At 42.8% G+C, this 18,992-nt stretch overlaps 3 protein-coding genes and 1 long non-coding RNA gene across 7 annotated transcripts; 3 read left to right on the top strand and 1 right to left on the bottom strand.

Annotated features, from left to right (window-relative positions):
• The first annotated feature begins 428 nt into the window (after positions 1–428).
• Positions 429–1,426, top strand: LOC124200095. 2 transcript variants are annotated; one of them, XM_046596200.1, is made up of 3 exons: positions 429–534; positions 606–1,032; positions 1,096–1,426. In XM_046596200.1, the coding sequence occupies exons 1-3, from the start codon at positions 523–525 to the stop codon at positions 1,182–1,184; spliced, it is 528 nt and encodes a 175-aa protein (XP_046452156.1). In that variant the 5' UTR covers positions 429–522; the 3' UTR covers positions 1,185–1,426. The 2 variants fall into 2 exon arrangements, with proteins under 2 accessions (XP_046452156.1, XP_046452155.1); XM_046596199.1 differs by having other exon boundaries at positions 606–1,426.
• Positions 1,427–2,484: 1,058 nt separating this feature from the next.
• On the top strand, positions 2,485–3,218 carry LOC124200096. Its single transcript, XM_046596202.1, has 2 exons — positions 2,485–2,564; positions 2,640–3,218. Exons 1-2 carry the CDS (start codon positions 2,553–2,555, stop codon positions 3,216–3,218), a joined length of 591 nt encoding a protein of 196 aa, XP_046452158.1. The 5' UTR covers positions 2,485–2,552.
• A 55-nt stretch (positions 3,219–3,273) lies between these two features.
• Positions 3,274–17,170, bottom strand: LOC124200075 (glutamate-gated chloride channel-like). 2 transcript variants are annotated; one of them, XM_046596171.1, is made up of 11 exons: positions 16,887–17,166; positions 11,826–11,896; positions 10,945–11,066; positions 10,392–10,459; positions 9,660–9,729; positions 9,432–9,585; positions 6,559–6,641; positions 5,909–6,043; positions 4,805–5,034; positions 4,394–4,627; positions 3,274–4,178 (listed from the first exon to the last, which is right to left on the bottom strand). In XM_046596171.1, the coding sequence occupies exons 2-11, from the start codon at positions 11,894–11,896 to the stop codon at positions 3,915–3,917; spliced, it is 1,431 nt and encodes a 476-aa protein (XP_046452127.1). In that variant the 5' UTR covers positions 16,887–17,166; the 3' UTR covers positions 3,274–3,914. The 2 variants fall into 2 exon arrangements, with proteins under 2 accessions (XP_046452127.1, XP_046452126.1); XM_046596170.1 differs by having other exon boundaries at positions 4,394–5,034; positions 16,887–17,170.
• Positions 8,146–9,416, top strand: LOC124200106. 2 transcript variants are annotated; one of them, XR_006877156.1, is made up of 3 exons: positions 8,146–8,342; positions 8,509–8,608; positions 8,847–9,416. It is a non-coding gene; the product is annotated as an uncharacterized LOC124200106 (long non-coding RNA). The 2 variants fall into 2 exon arrangements; XR_006877157.1 differs by having other exon boundaries at positions 8,146–8,434.
• Positions 17,171–18,992: the final 1,822 nt, after the last annotated feature.

The raw sequence follows: 18,992 nt of genomic DNA, 5'->3' as shown, positions 1-18,992 counted from the left end.
CACGTCGTCGTTGAGCACCAGTGCTGAGTACAACTTATCATATTCTTCATTATTTCTTAATTAATGAAAAATTTCTATGGTGAACGCGTAATTACTAATTAGGATTAATATCACAGTTTCACAAGTTAAAATTATTTGAAGCACTCTATACATAATGCTTTTGTCCTTCCTTAATTGATTTTCTTTTTTCATAAAATACTAACAACGCTCAAGGTCTCGTTATTGACAACGAAACTGTCGCTTCATTATTTATGCGCATGCGTGGCCTAATTGCACACTCGGTAAGGAATCAGAAGATAGGATGCACTATGCTTTAGTCTTTTCTGTTGCTGGTTAATTTAAAATGATGCCAACTTTCTAATTTTACTTAACGAAGGATTTTGAAAATTAGACTACTGTCGACACAAATAACCCAGCCCAACGCATAGCGAACGTATAAAAAGGAGCCAGTGATTGATTTAAAACAAACCAGTCCCAACTTCCTTTGCATTCTAGCAACCGCAGTCTACAATAGGAAACAACATGAAATCCGTGGTATATAAAATTCGACTTAAGTTTGTAAATAGATTTCAAAATGATTTCCATTTGTATGTATAATTTAAAAGGTCGCAGCCATTACTTTGTTAGTGTGTGTCACTCTGGTCCATTCGGTGCCTCTGTCAAAAGGACAATCCAATACCAACATCAACAAAAACACCAACACCAACGGCAATTACGAAGCCTTGTACAACTTTCTCTCCGGCCTTTTGGACACTGAAGAAGAAGAAGAAGAAGAACCCATCATTGAAACTCCGGTTTACAAACCACCTGTCTACAAGCCCACAAAACCCTATCCTGTCTATCCCGTCTATCCCGGTGGTGGCGATTATGTGGAGGACAAATACCCCGTCGTGACCAATAAACCTCCGACCACCAACTACGGTTACGCCCCGTACAGACCTACCGTTTCTATCCACAAGCCTTGCAAGCATTGCCCGGCCAAGCCGACACCTTATAAGCCATACAAGATTCCTTATTCATCAGGATCCCACGGTACTGTGAACAAAAATACCAATCTTGCCTCCAACACAAATATTAACGACGACGCTAATTTAGCCACTGAGGAGGACGACAGCGAATTCGACTTTAAGAAAGCAGCTGACGCCAAACAGGCACCAGCAGCCGAGACCGAAACAACCAATTAGACGAGCAGCAACCCACAAGATATTGATGCCGACTTATTCCGATCTACATATGGGAAACTTTCTTACGGTCATTCCGTGATTTGACAAAAGGTCTCCCAAGGAATGTTAACATCTCTGTTCCTATACCTTTTTGCAACTCTAATCCCTACATGACTTTCTTCTGGTGGAATGGTATTTTCGGTTGGCTCTGTAGATGGCAAGTTTGAATGCTTGAATAATACACACACTAAGTATAAAACAAATTTCTGAAAAGTCCATATTATCCTGATATTATTATTATTATTTCCATGAGTTATTTACAAGGTTATTGAGTACCGCCGTCGTTGCGGATATCGGTAGTAGCTACAAAGATCTTGTCGTATCTTTTTCCCCCTCATTTCATCAACCCACGTTTGGAGTTTGGACTTGGTAGGACCCATACAAACGGCGCACTTAAAAATCATATTATATTTAACGATACGGTACTTTATTTCGACCAAGTTAACTTGGCAGCGAAGGTTTCCCATGGCATTATTATGAGGCTAAATAAAAAAACTGCCGAGCAAATAATTTAGTGGCAATCAAGTTATATTGGACCGTAGAAAAGGCGCTATTCTAAGAACTAGGACTTGTCTAAATATAGAGCCACATTAGAGAGATTGATGGTGAAAAGCAATCGTTTCCCATCCGCATTTTTTTACATCAGGTAAAACCCAGACACGGGGAAGCGCACGGGAAATATTTGGATTACAACGAGAAAGCCTTTCGGAGCTTATGGGCGAGCCCAGGGAACCAGCGCACCTGTCTTTCGTCATCTCTTGTCTAACAAAGAAGAATCCATATCAAAGAAACCTGCTTATAAGCTAAAGCCGATGTTGATTTATGTGGGCGCTCGCCGTATATCTTACATCATATACTCTGTTTAGTTGGAACGATGACTAGATATCGACGGCGCATAATACTCCAATGACATTATTATTTATATTTTCAAGAAATGGATAAAGGAAGAATAATGAGATAGCCCAGTTGGGGTTTTGAATATCTAATAATGTGTTTCCGCATGCGGACTGATATTCTGTTGACACAAGTCGTCTTCGTTTTCCTCATTAGTTAATGGAAAGCCAACTTATGTACTACAATATCAACCGTTATTAACGACTTTAGCAAGCGCCTGATAATATGTCTTGGCTTATTTAATCATAACCGGTTGCAAGGTTGCTGAGTGATATTCTGTTGCAATAGAAACTAGTTGTGTAAGAGAACCTTTGACTATAACTTTTTGGATAAAATGGTCGGTTAATGTCCAAACATCTGGCAGTCAACTTCGGGTCGCGTGTGTATCCGCTGGAGAACTTCGACTTATACCCTCCTTGGAGACAAATAATCAGCATGAAATTTGGGGTAAGTTGAATAATCTGAAAATGCATTAAACAGCCCGCAATTTCATTCGTTCTAATCAAATAACAATAAATCAAGGTACAAGACTTGATAGTTTGGGCAGCAGTCATCGTAAACTCTTTCGGTATCGACGCGATTCACTTCCGCAGTGTTGGAAAGAACTACAACATCAACTACAACAGCAACACAAATACCAATTTGGATTTGAGTCGGTTGTATCAGACAATTGTGGAACAGTTTGACGGTTCAGAGATCAAAGCTCCACTGTCAGCTCTTTGCTCCGCTGGCGGTCAGTGCTCGCAATTCTACGAACACTTCGCGGCATCTTTTTCTTCTGATCAAGACGAATTCGAGGAAGACTACTTCTACGACGACATTGATAATGAAGACACTCTTTCACCGGAAGAAGCTTCCGGCGGTATTCCTTTTACTACTCCAGAAGGCGAACACATCGTCAGGCTAATGCCAATATCCGATGAGAACAAATTGGAAGTTGTCGAACTGGACGCCGTCGAGGCTCCTGCGCTTTCTGCCGTTCCGCCAGTCAATCAATCCGGCCAGATCATTTCATTAGATTCCATTATAGTCGCAAACAGCTCGGAACAAGAGAGCGATCCGTTGAAAACCTTCAACCAAACGCTGAGCGACGATTCCTGATTGATAAATTTCAAAGTGGTGATGTGTTTCTCATTGCAGCGAGAATACATGTGTGTGTATTGAATTAATTTTTATTTATTATCTTTTTTTGTTCATGAATATCATCAAATAGTGTGGGGGAAACACCTTTGAACGGAGGGAATAAAAGCTTACACGACAACAGCTATTTGATTGATATATTATAACGTCGAACAGACAACAGCAGATTTGATCAGTTTGAATTTGGTGACATTTGATGACTAGGAAGGGCGTTTTCCGTTTGATAACGAATGGCACGTGGGCCAGCAATTGTTGCTGGAAACCGTCTGGCGCCAAAAAGGAAAATGTCACAAATCACACATTGAGAAAATAGTTACTGAATCGAATAGATTTTCTTTAGTTATACAAGAGTGACAGCCAACGTGTACAGTACAAATTCAAATTCAAAATCTGAGCAGTGTGTCATCATACCATCTTTTCTTTTGTAATTTGTTTTTCTTCTTAGAACAACCTTTCTTCATTTTTAGCTCTGAAATTTGGTTGAGCGCGACATTGGTAATCAAATGTCTTGTTGAAATAACAAATAGAGGAGAGCGATGGAGGGTTGGAACGCGAGAGACACGATGAAATACGTAATACGGAAAAGAGCTATAGAAAGGTTCAGCTCTTCAGTTTCTTAAACAGTCCGGCCGGCCATTTCTATTTGTTTTCTTTGCTTTACTCTTCTTCACTTCCTTCACGGAAGAGGTAGGTGGACCAGTAGATCAAGTTGAAAAGTGCAAACATTACCGGGAAGATGATGCGAGAGATGACGTCAATGCGCTTGGAGCGCGACGGAAATTTGGAGATCCACGATCGCCAACAGTTTGAATTATTACTGGCGGAGGAGCTCCGGATCCCGAGGTGGAAGTCGTAAGTTGAATGCTGGGGACGTGACTTGTCTAGCGAGATGCCGTCATTTCGTAGTCGAGGTAATGGTTTCTGGGGCAATCAAACACAAACACCAATCAGTCGGTATAATAGACGTGCTGAATTCGTCAGCGCATTCAACAAGACTCAAATTTAGTTTCCGCTTCAATCGTCAATTTAATATTTGTAAAGCACAGTGGGAAAATCAAAGAGTTATTTGCTAGTTGTTTCTTTCATCAGAGCGAAAGGTAAGAGTATATAAGAAAAAGGAAAAATATAAATGTTACCATGGCAAATGTAGTGGAGCCGTCATCCATCCGGCTTTCGACAACGGCCGCTGCGGCTGCGGCCTCCATCACCAGGGCTTGTTGGTCCCGCTCCCTTTCCATTTCCCACTGGCGCCTTTGCTTTTTCAGTTTCTCCCGGTGGGCGTCCGAACGCGAGGCGTAATTGACCAGCGCAAACTCCAGCAGAGCGCCAAACACGAACGTCAAACAAACACCCGTCCACACGTCAATAGCCTGTGTATAATGAATTCGAAGCAAAATACACCCGCGCCCCGTGTCGATTAGCTCTTCCCATATAGATATCATATTCAGCCACTCTTGCTCTCTTCCGGCAGGACGGAAAACAACTCGGAAATGAGTCGATTGCCGTCCTGTGCGGCGGAGTATAGTAATAAACACGCGCGTTATTGCCTTTGTGTAGGAGACGGGCGGCAGAGAGTTATTGATGCCGGTCGTTTGGGTGGCCATCGTGAGTAGAGTGGTCACTCCTAGCGAGACGCGAGCCGGAACGGCATTCGAATCCAGCCAGAATGAAACCCACGAGACGATGACCAACATGCAGCAGGGAATGTAGATCTGGATCAGGTAGTAGGAGAACTCGCGTTTGAACAGCAAGTTCACTTTCAGACACGAGTACTCGCCTGCATCAAAATAGACGCACACATTATACGCATACACAAAGATGTTATATCAAATCATAAAAAAATGTGATTCTTCTATTTCAGTTATTCATATGAAACCCACGCGATCTCGACAAACGTGATAGGTCGTTATTATTCCACCTCTGCTGGAATATTAGTTTTGTTTTTCCGGGAAAATGCTTCACGTATGTATTTCCCACATGCACAACCCAAAAAACAGCCAGATGATTACCCAAATCTATTATTATTTGATCTCGGCGCAAGCTGCATAGAAAATCATTTGAATATGAAGAATTGAGGCGGGGTCTCTTCCAGAGTGGCACAGTCGATCATGCACAAGCCATTTCTGGCTCGCCCAACGTTCTCTCTCTACATCGCGCGTCAAACCCATCTGTATTTTATTGATCGCTTTATTTTTCCCTCCTTTTCTCCACTTTCAAAGTTTTCTCGGAATCGACTCTGTCAGCCGACGACTATTGATACACGACACAGGGGTCCTGTTGGAGTGCCAACCCGAACTATAAATATGGAGGTTCTTATAAGAGACAAGCTCGAAGCCGAGCGCAGCAACAGCGGTACAAAAAAGAAAAACTTAATTGGGTCTCGACGACTTTCAATGCGTTCGCAACGATTGGTTCGACACCAGCATCAACTACACATGGAAGGCCCAATACTACTACTACTGCGCAGGGCTTGTTTCAGATGTCTGATCGTTCTCGACTCAAAAGGGTGCGAGAAAATAAAATTTCCAATTGTAAATAAGATTTAAAACACAAAAGAGACTGTGCAATCAGTAAAATCTTTCCCAAAAAAAAGTGGGGGCTTCATCTTCGAAGAACTCATTAGTAGATGTGCATATAGATGTATATATTACCTGTGTTGGTGATGCTGTTGCACAAATCCGTCTGGAACTTTTCGAGGATGAAACGTGGTAGGTGCATGTTTCTCGCCACTTGAACAGGATCGACCTGCTTCCACTGGAACACCAAATCTTCGGTGGTCCATCCGTCTGATAGATTTCAAATTGGATTTTGATTATTCTATCGGTTGCGCGATAAGAAATTTAGTTTTGGTTTTAAAACATGTCTGAAATTGATTGTTCTCTCTTATCGCACGTGCACAGCAATATCGATTCAAGTCCTTGTGACATTTGTTTCTTTTCAATGATATACTATATTTCAACTCTTTTGTGCTGAAATAATCGATTTCACGCTCTGCGGTTACGTGACTGAATCGATTCGCGGTTTCACAGTCCAAACCACTTAAAGACTCGCTGTGTTTATGTAATATAGACTTAGCAGAAAGGTTTACAAAATAAAACAAAAGCTCTCCACGTATCAATACAAAACGTTTGTCTAAATATGCAAAAGCAATTCTTCTTCTTTGAATATGTACAAGAATAGTCGCGTCGACTCGATGGAGGCAAACTATGAGTTTCGAGAGTCTAACCGGCGATTGCTTCGCCGTATCCTATAAAGCATCAAGTGTATAAGAGGATAGATATAGTAGTCGCTATATACTCACAGCTGATCATGGAGAGAGTGCATGTTTGTCTGTCGAGCGGATACAACTTGAGGTTCATCGGACACGAAAGCGTCAGTGATATACTGCAACGAAAAGAAAAAAAAAATGAAAGTAAAAGATGTATAGTAGGGAGATTGGGGAATGAAAAGGAAACATTCGCCGATGACAAATAGAGCTGTTGGATCTACTCGAGATCGTATCTCTCTATACACGAGAGAGAGTCTATATACATCCTTACATATATTCCTAAAACAAATTTATCCGTGTTTGACATGTCGGAATATAGACGCGGGGCTTGTATGATACAAGATATGGAGACGCTGTGACAATTTCGGTTTGGATTTCTATTTTCCACCCCCTTTTCATTCTCTTCTTTTTTTCTTCTTCTCCTCCCATGTAGTGGCCATTAAGTGCTGCGCAGTGTCGTAAATTCAACTCACGTATCTAGCCTCAACGCGGGGATACATAAAATGGATCGTGACTAGCGTATCACGACCCACCCCTCTCTCTCTCTCTCTGTGTGTGTGTAACCAATTGGGCCGTCCTCCTATATAGCTTCCATCGTCAAGCGATATGGAATTTGATCCCTCCGGTGCTTTATAGTCGAACAGAAGACGAGGAAAATGAAAAGTGTAAGCTCTACAAGCTCATGTTATTAAAGACAATCAAAGAGGAGGGAGGGGCCGACTTGCTTTTTTTACCGCACATCTGCTATCAATTCATCGCGGGATCTCGGCGGGAGCTAAAAGAACGGCCGCCTTTGTGGCCTTGTCCATATCCGTGTGCATGGGTTGCTTTTCATATAAATATCCGGTTGCGCCGTTAGGATGGTTAGGGTCACATTAGTCAATCTAGACCACATTGAACGTAGTTTTTTTACGTAATAATAATAAAAGAGAATTTCGCCGAACGACGAGTTGCGTCTTACTCTACGCAATCGGCCACCATTGAATTTGTTTGCGCAGCTGTGAATAACGTCTCACAGTGCTGTTTGCTCCATTTGCAATTCAGCCTGGCTTTGAACTAGCGCCCTTGCTCCCCCCTGCGATAATTGCTCCGCAGAAACAAATCTAAAATTCCTGCAGGCGAGTGGGCTTGCGCAAGTGCTCAGTTTTCGAATAATTACGTGACGCCATATATTTCGGTTGACGAAAGTTCTAATATTCAGCAACGGAGAATTTTGTATGTAACTGGAGCCCAACCTACTCCGTGTAATGTCTATTTGATGAGCTGTAAATAAATATAGAGCTGCCAGGCATTAGTAAATACACAGCCCACAACTCTGGCGGCCTGGCGTGAGTAATGACAACCGTTAAATAGTGATACAATATTAAAACTCATTCTATAAAAGTTTACGAAGGGTACGTTATTCCACGAACAAATAGACGGACTATTACGTACTAAAATCATCTCGATCCGTTCAGCGCATGTCGAACGCGAGTGAGAAAACCGCTTTGATCGTTTTTGAGCGGTTTGGATTTAAGTTGATTCGATTATTAACCATTTCTATCGATATCTATGCTAATTAGAATATTAGTGTCGTCTGCTGTCGTATGGTTTCATCAGAATCATCACAGTTTCGAAAAAGAGATGAACTGACGATTGACGAAGTTCAAGATTAATAACGCAAAGAAAAGTAGAAAACAGAACTATTAATTTACTAGTTTGGAAACGTACAACCGTGGCTGCACGAACAATAGTAAAACAAATCAAATGAAAAAAATGTGGTCGTCGTGCCAACTGCGATTTCGTCTCTTATCACAAACTCCATGCTGTTTTAGCGGGTAAATAAAACTTAAAATACAAATAGCATGATTCTGGGAGCTTAATTGGAAGAGTTAAACCTACTCCTAAGTTCCTGACTATTATTCATCATGTAAGCCCCCTGTCAATGCATGGCAGTTTGTTTGCAACTGTATAACCCCGGTATAACCTAACTCCTTTGTGCAGATTTGAGACCTGGGCTAGCCTTCGTAACAACCTAATATCCAAGTTTTGCTTGTTCCAGTATTGACCTGTCAGCAGCAACAATCCCAGCATCGTTGCAAGGGTAATGATTTTCGTTACTTTGATTCAGACTATGACCTGCTAGATATTTCAATGATGCATGACTTGCATAAATGCAACATATTGCATGGAAACCTTAAATTCTCCTGTTTATTAACAATTAGGGTTTACCCACAGTCTCATTTGAACTTTCATTCAGGTTAACCCACTGTCTAACTGCTCCTTTCTTTTTGTTATTTCTGTAAATATTTTTCGTAACCCATTTGTTATTTTTTATTTAGATAAACAGCATCCAGTTTGATTGGAGGACCTACCGATGTCGGCCAAGTTATGGATTTCTTCTTCTCCTTTCTCTAAATCTCTTCTGTCCTCGTGTACACCCATGTGTGTGTGGGTGTATTCACGAGGACCCCCTTTTCCCTATCCCGCCTGGGAGATTCAACTTATCAGCGGACGGAGCACTTGTGGATGCCTGGCCGTATTTCCCAGGCATAAAGGTAGGAAACATACATCTCCATTCTTCCTTTTTTTTCCTATTTGGTGGCGTTGATTATAAATCGTTACGGAATACGATTATTCCTGAGCTAGGCCGTTGACTGGAACTAAGTTTTCTCTTGCCGATTTTGTCGACTCAATTAGGGTTCATTAAATAACTCGTTTGTAGAACGACTACACATTATCAGGCCTGTTTTCGTACCTCACAACTTATGTGTGGGTAAACAATCCAATCTGGAAATATTTTAAATTTCAACACTCCAAGCAAAGTGCAACTTTTCAGAAAATTCAATTAGCCAAAAGGGACTTGCCGTCACACCCAACACCTTCTCGTAATAACTTGAAAAAAAAATCTGCCGGCGTTATATTACCGAATACTGTAGAGGACAGCGCCGTTGGGAAAGATGCGGACGTAAACGTTGGGGACGATGATATCGTGAAAATGTCCCTCACGCTCGTTGGAGAAGAAGAGGTCGGGCATCCAGACTTTGTAGGGATCCGTTAGCGTCAGATATTTGATTTTGCCTAGAGGAGAAAACACGTTCTCTCTCTTAATGAGTCTGTAGGGCGTTTTTAACAAACAACAGCTGCTCTCTCACCATTGAAATCGTTGTACTTGAGTCTCTCGTCCAGCCATTCTTCTCGGAACGTCAAGATGGTCGAATATTCCTGCAACGATTAGAAAAAGGGCATGTGAAAATACGGTCTCGACATGTACACAGCATCTTAGAGAGAAAGAAAATCACTTTTTTGTTCTTTCCTTTGAAAACTATAGCCAATATTATATGCCAAGAAAGTTTTGAATGAAATCCCCCGCGTGTTCCTTTTGTTGCGTGTAAACAAACACCTATAGATATATTCTTGTGAAGTATATCTATACGGCCTTTGCCGTTCCGCTTTTCTTCTCTCCGTATCCATCGGCTCCCGCCGTTATTGTATATTTTATCGATCGAAAGTTTTACAGAGAAACTTCAGCGGCGAGACTCATTTTTATTTTGTTTTGTTTTTTCATCTGTTCTTTCCTTTTGTTTGTTTGTTGTTATCATTATTGCCGTCATCTTGCGAGACGGCTGCTGTATTTGCGTGTTGCCTGGTTACGTCATGTCATATCCCATCTCCCGGCAACCGCGTCTCCGACTGCCTCGTGACATGTATCTTAATAACGTGCTAATAATGCCAAGCGAAACTATAGGTTACATTACAGTGTCACAGTATTCCTGTTTGCTTTGGATATGGGGGGAATAACTTTGACGATATCCCGTAACATGCCGGGCTGCATATAAAACAGACCGCCATTTGAATAATGAGCAAGATTGATGTCTTGTACGTACCATCTTGTTGTCGCTAATGGTCGGGAAACTGCGGAACATCAAATTGATGACGACAATCGTTGGTCCATCTGTACAAATGACGAGCAGTTAAGCCATGTTGTGTGTAATAGCTAAAGGACGATCGAATCATGTCAATCAAAAACCAGCGCTCATTTGCATGTCTGCTGGCCCATTCCCGAGATAATTTCTAGCGTTTAACACGGCATCAACTTGCGTCGTGATCATCGGTGTGTAGGGCCAGCACAGAATCAAATGGAGGACGTCAAAGAGAAAAAGGCCTGTTGCCTGCCTGTTGATCTTTGGAGCTTTTTTCTTTTTTTTTCCTTCAAAGTATTGATTTTGGCCACGCACATAGGACCCGAGTTCAGACCTGTACACAGCACCGACAAGGGAGAGGGGGAAGGGGGTACAGGGCTACAGGCAGACATGCGCGTTCATTCTCTTCCCTGGAAATCATTCACAGCCGATCAATCAGTAGAGATACACAATGTGGGAGGCTGTAATCAAAAACAGAAGAGAAGGGGGGAAGACGGGCGTGAAATGATTTGCATACCTGTTCCATTGGCTCCTGATGGACGGATTCTTCTATCGTAAAGGTTGGGCTGCAGAATTTTGTCCAGGATTTGTTTCTCCTTTTCGCGAACGTTCGTTTTGGCTTGCGGAACTTGTGCCAAACTGACGGAGAAAAAAAAAAAAGAAAAATTCGTTTTAATCAAAAGTAGGAACGTACTATAAGACCTGTACACACACAGCAGCAGCCAGGGAGGGATCCTGCCGATCTCATTCGTGGGCGGGAGGAGGACCAATCTCTCTTAAGCTCAGCCGTGCATAATGTTATCTAAAGCTCCTTTTTTTTGTTCTAGTACAGACTAATGAGATGAAATGCTATAGCACTCTCTATGCATATAGAGGGGAGACTGCCTCTATTCTTTATTCCGCTCAGAGTTTGAAATTTCGCTAGTAAAAACACTTTACCTATTCATCTCTTAGTGATTGCGAGTCACATTTTCGACAACAGCACCTCCATAGAAACTACTAGTCTCTCTCTTTCTTAGCTTTTTATTATTTTTTTATATTATTTCATCTTTCAAAGTTACATCACTTGGAAACACTCGCACGTAAGCGCATGAAACATAGTGAGCTAATGAAGGCGAGTTTACCAGGTGCGTTAACGCTAACAACCTGAGAGTCAAATAACCGGAATCATGCCCTTAATAATGGATGTATAAAATATAAGAACACTTCCGCGTTGTCAAGAAAATATTAGATTTTCATATCCAGATTGATATCGCAGCGGAAGGGAGAAAAGTAATTTAATACCGTAACGGCCTACGGGCTATTGAAGTGAAAACCGCTGACAACCCAAAAGTCAATATCGATATGGGGAATTATTTAAAAAAAAATGGAATTGTTTTAAAATGTTGTTGTACTTACACAATCGGCAGTGTGATTACGAAAAGGGCCAAGAGCCAGACGGCCGACTTTTCTCCGGCACCCGGAGGCATCTATAATTCCAATCATAAAATCGAGTTACTCCTTATATAACAACGTACGAAAAAAAAGAGAATGCCATACAGCAAAAGATGAAATCAAATTTCATAGTGATTTTGTTACGATACGCCTGTACACGCGATAAGAATAGCGAACTGATTGAATCAATTCGTTTATCTTTTGCCTCCTACTTGTAATAGGCCCTTACAGGACGTACAGATATATAGCCTACTATATATAGACTCAACTTAAACTTTAACCGATTGAATCTCGCAGTTGGGTGGAGGATGTGACACGTTGATCACATATTGACGCACTTGTCATCCTGTATGTTTTTCCTCTGTATTATTTGCTCACGAACCATTCACCAGCCAAAGAAAAGCAGACCAAAAAAAGAAGGAGATTGAGAGGATTGGGTGTGTGTGCGCCTCAAACGGGATGAGATGGTGGATTGGTGGGGTGAGAGAGAGAGTTGTCAGTTACTTTCTTTCTCAACTGGTCTTCGCTCTTTTATCTCTCTCTATGCTGCCGGCCAGGGGTGTGGTGGGGGAAAAAAGCCGGAGAGCTATAAAGTAATCGACCAAAGCAATTGCTTGGAACCGACAACATCCCACAGCCGACAAAAGTTCCTCCTTTTTCTTCTTCTTCTTTCGAGACCGATATACACTAACTGTCCGTCGCCATAGAAATCAGAAAATGGAAGTGGCGTGCGTATTATTAAAAAAAAAAGAGGTCTTCACCGCGCTGTGTGTGTTGTCCGGCTTTCTGTGTGAAGGATGTGCTGTCAAAAGGGCATGGCCGTCTAAACCAAACATCTCTTTGCCATCGCGCGTCCGGGAGACCGCCGAACACGAAATCTTTTATTTTCGCACGGCAACCTGCACTGCGGCTTTCTATTTTTCTTTTTCTTTTCTACGTCTAATAACACATGGAAGCGATTTTCTGTTCACTACCCAAACGAGTTGTTGGTGAGCGTGCTCTGTTGCTTTTTTTTCTGAATCAAAAACTTCACGCCGAATTGAACGGCTGGCGGCATATAATAAACAACGAAAAGAAATGGGTTGCGACGGGTGAGTGAACGCGACCAAGTTTTTGATTTTTGTGTATGTAAAAAATCACACGAGACGGAGCAACTTCCATACATATATATATGTGTGTGTGTGGCCTTTCATCAATGAGCTTCTAACAGGACAGACACAACTTTGGGCTGCACACGTCTCTCTCTTGTGAAGCCTTCATTATAACTTGGCAGTTGCCATCGCCCGCCATTCTCACAGCCTCTGCTCACGCGCTTTGATTCTCGTTTAAATATTGTTGGTGGGGGAGAGTACTATATATAATGATCATTTTACACATGCAAACATGTCTCAGACTAGATATTTAGAGACTCGATTCCGAGCTTGTGCTCCCGACGCGAGAGCCCATCGTCTGGCGTAGTACAGTCGAAAGGTTTTGTTGCCATGTTTTGCGCCACTAATGAGTCCTCACCTTGTGTCTTTCCTATCATATCTCAAGTTTACCATATACCCTCTAGAGCTGTACAGCCAATACGGTTGAACCAAATTTCGCCATTGTGTACAATACCCACTTTGGATGGTGTAATAGATTGCGCCTTTTGTTTGCCGTCGTGCGCAGATGAGCAGGTGTACCGGAGATATGTATAAGGTGGAATCGATCAGACTATTAGACTGAAGAGAGTCTTGGATTATTTCTTGGCCATCGTGCTGTGTATGTATCAATTTTGTGAGCGAGAGCTAGTGAGCACAAACAGTGGCCGGATGATTGATTTGCTGTCCGGTTTCGATTATAGAAGCGGTTCGGTCGGAACTTGTTGGATTGAATTACGTTTGTGTTGGCGTCTGTTTGGGCAATTAGCCAAGCCCAAATAAACAACCCGCTGCTGCTGCTGTGGGGGAGTAACTTTACCGGGTGGTTAGAGATTCTATTCTTATGGAAATGCGTCAACTTTTTTCTCTCCTTTTCTATAGCGTTACAGGTTCTGATTACATTTCAGGCAATTTGCGCAACTTGTCGCTCCCCCCCCTCCTGAACGAATGCGCCATCAGTCAGTTATTGTTGCGAAATGGGAAGAGACGGGAAATCGATGGCCCGTGTTTGGTATTCTTTCTTTTCTCTCCTTTGGAGAAAAGGGAAAAATAAAGTTGTTGGACGCGGTGTTTTGGATGGGCTTGTCAGACTGCTGGAAGGAATCGTGAGTCCTGGAGGGGTTTGTTGTCACTGAAGCACAGCGGGGAGAAGTTGACGGAAGAAAATGCAGTTGGCGAAAATCAACTCGAAACCAATAGACTGGAGAGAAAAATCGGTCCGTCCGGTCGTCGTTTCCCCTTGTTCGCTATACCTGATTTCAAGTTGGACGAACTCGGAGACGCGTCACGCGTCGACTCTCGTCGGGAAAGCAAAGTGGAAAAAAAGGGAACGAAAAAAAGAAGAAAGGAAAACCTCACGAGAGTAGATTTCTATATACTTCTCTCTAAAGGGCATCCAGTGTGTTTGCTCAAAAGAAAATGAATAAAACACAGAAGAAATAATAAAAACAGGGAAAAGTACTATAGTGAAGAGGATGAAAAAGGTCGCGCAGGAAAAAGAGGTTCACATTATTAAGACCATTCGTCGAACAAATCAATACGTTCGGCAAGAAAATCAAAAAAGAACACTGAAATTTGAAATGACAGCGGTTGGTCGACTATATCCTAGCGTCCGGTTTTTATTATATCGCATCGAATAATATTGCCGGGCTACAAATTTTGAGTATGATGTTGTTTTCTTTTGCGCTGCCTCCGCTAGCTGTCCTCTTTACATAAAACATGAGGGCATTTTTATACGAGCGCCATATCAAATGAGTTACTGTAGGCCCTACGTAGAGAGGGACATAAACCTCGTGACGGATTTCACCCAGAGAACGGCGGCGACGGGGGGGGGGGGATCTATATACCTCGTTCGAAAATGTGCCGTGTATCTTGGCCGTATAGGCAGAAGAATGTCGCCGAGATTTTTTCGTTCAATTCTTTAGCGTCTAAAAGCTGAACGCAATTCATCTAGCCAGAGCCTGTCCGTCAGTCAACCTGTCCAACCAACCATCCATCCATCCATCCAGCGAACCTCTCAGGCAACTCGGTCGGCTTGAATAGTTGTCGGTACAGTCTCGAGCTCCCGATTCACGAGAAACGAAGAAGAAGAAGAATGAGCTGCATTACGATGATAGCAAAGTTGAGTTGAGTTCTGAGGAGCACAAAAGAGGAGAGAAGGTCGGAGACACACACACAAAAGAAAGGAAAAAAAGGAAAATTTGATCAGACCGGTGAAGTGTATTAGATATTAGTCCCAGCGCGGTGTATGGCATAAGTCGCACTTTTATTCACCTTTAGTTTTCTAAATGTATTCCAACCCGCCGCGAAACAGCACCCAGTCTCCGAGTCTGTAACTTTTGGCTGACAAAAGTTCAAGAGCATACAGGGAATACCGACAGACTTTGTCCTAGATGCAAGTCTAGGGGTCTTGGGCTCATGGTAAATGTATGCCTAGGTAGTAGGTAAGGAGACTACAAAAGGGGATAGCTAATATTCTCCTTTGTCTAAATCAGTCGCATTTCTTGGAAGGTGACGATGTTCTCCGTATTAGATTGTAGGATTCGATGGGATTTCGACGTCGAACGAATGACAAAGTAGCGCGAAAGTTTAAACAAGATGTATAGAATTTTGATGTGAACGAATCCGCCGCTATTTTTTTTTTCTAAAGGAAGAAATTTCGTTTTGTCCTGTGAAAAAGACGACGCGATTTGCGCTTCGTTGATCGATAGCCAAAATAGTTTTGTCGCTGGGCGAATGCTTGACTTTTCTCCAAATGCCCATGTCCGCCCGAATGATTGAATTAGCACTGAGATGGATTGTAGAGGAAACTGGGGCGATACAGGCCAATGGGTTGACATTTCGCCCACCGTTCTAAAGATCCCAATTAGTTCCTTGGCCTCGGTGCACGCTATACAATGTGTACCTGCGTACACGGGCTCTATTCCAAGCAGCAGCCCTGTAGTGATATCGTAGGTTTTCTACTTGATGTAATGAAACACGAGAGTCTTGACAACGATCACGAGGCCGACGAAACAAGCCCAATATGCACCGCTGCCAAGCCACCAGGTAGAGAAAATAATCAAAACAAAATAAAATAGTTTTTTTGCGGGGTTAGAACAAGGCGGCCTACTCGAAAGATCCAATTGAAATACGAGTGCTCTTTGATTTCTTTTCTTTGCCTGTTGACTGCTTTTGTACCTCGTTAATACTATACTCCCACCGTATTTGGCAGATAATACACCAGAGTAAATATACTGCATGATCTAACAGGAAACAAGACAAATCTGATAACATTACGTTGATTACCTTTAAGAGTTGCTGGAGGAACGAGAGGGGGGAGAGAGTACTGTGGAAATTAATTATGGATAGGGAGGATGGAAATCTGACCGGATTCAGCAGCGATCAATTAATTCTCCAGGGTCCCTGATTGATGCAAGAGATGTAGAGTCGATGTCATACACATTGAATATAGGGGAAAGGCTTCTCCTGCTCCTGCAGTACGGTACCGAAAGTTTTGACGCGAGTTACTATACTTTTCCTTTTCGGGCCCCCCCAACTTTTTCTCTGAGCGTCTTTCTGTCTGCTGTGCTCTCCTAACTCTTTGACAATCTATCACGAGCCAGGTATGCGACGCAGAATCGGCTTTTAGATTAATTTCTCTCTGTACGTGTATAGTTGGCCTCGCACATGATGCATCACGGCAATCATTCCGATTAGCCCTTTAACTATTCACTACTCAATTATACCGAAAGAATAAGAGAGATACTAACAAACATTGTCGCTCCGAGCTCTAAATATTTCACAAGCTTTGCAAAGCGCGCACCACCAGCCGGATGCGTCTACTACGCACTAGGCGTAATATTAATTCCATCTCCGTTTATTACGGTTGTGGCTACCTAATGATATGTATATTTACCTTTAACGGCGATAAAAGACGGCAGGCTCCTTTTGATTAATGCCGAACGTCGTAAATTGAAAAGTACAGGATAGAAGGCTTCAAATTTTAAACAAAAAAGAAAAATACGCCCAGCTGTGTTACTCTCTGTGTATAACTCTGGTGAAATCGGAGAGGGACCGTCGTCTCTAGCACCGTGACCGTTGCGAACTGGCGTTGTGGTGGATCCTGGCAGCGGGATCTTCCTCTCCCGGAGCTCCGTTCTCCCTCCCACTTTCTCCCCCCTTCCATAGAGCCTCATGCAATGTTTTCTCCTTGCTCCAGCGCAGCCTCTCTCTCGACCACCTTATATACCTCGTCGTCGTCTTCAAAATCGCTGGCTTCTCTTTCTCGTCCAGAGTTTCCCCCTTTTTTATTTTGTTTCCCCTCCGCTGTGCTGTGAAACTATTTTCAACGCTGTTCCCGTTCTGTGGCCAATGTCAACATTAATCAGCCCGACGATTGCGTGAATGTGTGTGTACGCGTTGCTGGCAGTCAACGGGATTAAATCACTCAAAATCCTGAGCGGGAGCACAGAGAGAGATACTAATGACGTTTTGGTAAAACCACAGACCAGTTGGCAGCCAAACAATAGCTGTAATGCACATTGGCATTATTCAAAAATGATTACAATAGATAAATGATGGCTATTTCTGGAAAATCAACGACCCGTGAGAGTTGAAGGCAACCACCCGAGTGTCACTCACGCCTGTTGATTGACGCGTTGTTGAATATATAGCGCACCACGGCACCAGCTTGCAGTGCTGTGTGGACGACCCGAGCTGCTGGTTTTCTCAACCGGCAAAACCGAGTTGAAAATTTCGCCCACTGAAAACATCTCACATGACTGCATAAGTAGACATTGTGTATGTATATACACAAACGGCGTCCACTATAGTACGTCCCTGCTTTCGTCGTTCAAAAATAGCCAAGCGGAATAGCCCACAATGCGGAACCCGGCCAGAGCAGTGAGTTTCCCATTTTCCATTGTGTAAAATTGGCAGTTTTATTTATTTTATTTTATTTTTCCTTCCGAGCCAAGAAATGTTTGGGGGAGAATTTTACGGACTGGATGTAAGAGAGTCCGCCGAATGGGGGTGGGGAACTGTGTGGACGTTACTCTGTTAGACACGTATTGATCTGATGATCACCTCACCTATATATGAGACTGCTCCTGGTTTATGAGTCCGGCCAACGTATAGGGCGGATGAAACGACAGCATAGAGATCCTCTCGAGAGTCATGTCCTATACTATACACGTTCTGTGTGTCTGGCTCGTGTATACGGTTAGATATTGCGAGGATCTTTTTGAGACATGGCGGCTGGCTACAACAGTCTCTTTAAGTGCATGGATAAATAAAGGAAAGGATGAAAAGAATAGAAGAAGAAGAAGAAGAAAGACACGGCGGTAGCAATCAGGAGAGGATAGATGTTGCGGGTGAAACGGTAGCCAGGCAGCAGCGATGACGGTTCGTTACATCTGAGAGATCACTATGTGGAAGCATCGGAGCACTTGCGAGACTTTGACTATTTCATTCGGGTACGTCAACTGAGTCAACCGAGTCGACATGGATTTATTGAGAGAGTAGCGAATCAAATTAACTCGATCAAAATGAGAAACGTTCTCTTCATTTTCGCCGACTACCAGCATCATCTCTTTGTACTTATTGTCTGTGTGTCTACTGTACTAAGTTGGCGACCACTTTTGCGATTGCGCAGCTAGGAGAGAAAATAAAAGAAAGAAAAACATGTTCACTCGTCGATCCCCCCCATCTCCCCCTTGCCAGTACCGCTCCTCTGCTGGGCGGGTTATTTCAAGAATCGCTTCAAGGAGACGGAGAGAGAGCAGCACTCGACTTAGAGCGGCCCCATTTTCTCTCCCGCCGACGTCTATACGTCCGCGTCGGCATCAATTTAGCTTTCAGGCCACCTGCTGCACTTATGTTGGATGCTGTACTTATTCGGGATCGACTCTCCACGCTAAAAAGCTTTTCCACCGGATTCGATATGACGAACGTTGTCATCAAATCCAATCCCGAAAAAAGGATCAGGACGAGTATTTAGTACCTTTGGCTGGAATTGTGTACG

The sequence above is a fragment of the Daphnia pulex genome, chromosome 8 (assembly GCF_021134715.1).
Source record: "Daphnia pulex isolate KAP4 chromosome 8, ASM2113471v1".
NCBI classification, from domain to species: Eukaryota; Metazoa; Arthropoda; class Branchiopoda; order Diplostraca; family Daphniidae; genus Daphnia; species Daphnia pulex.
This window is presented reverse-complemented; position numbering and strand designations above follow the sequence as displayed.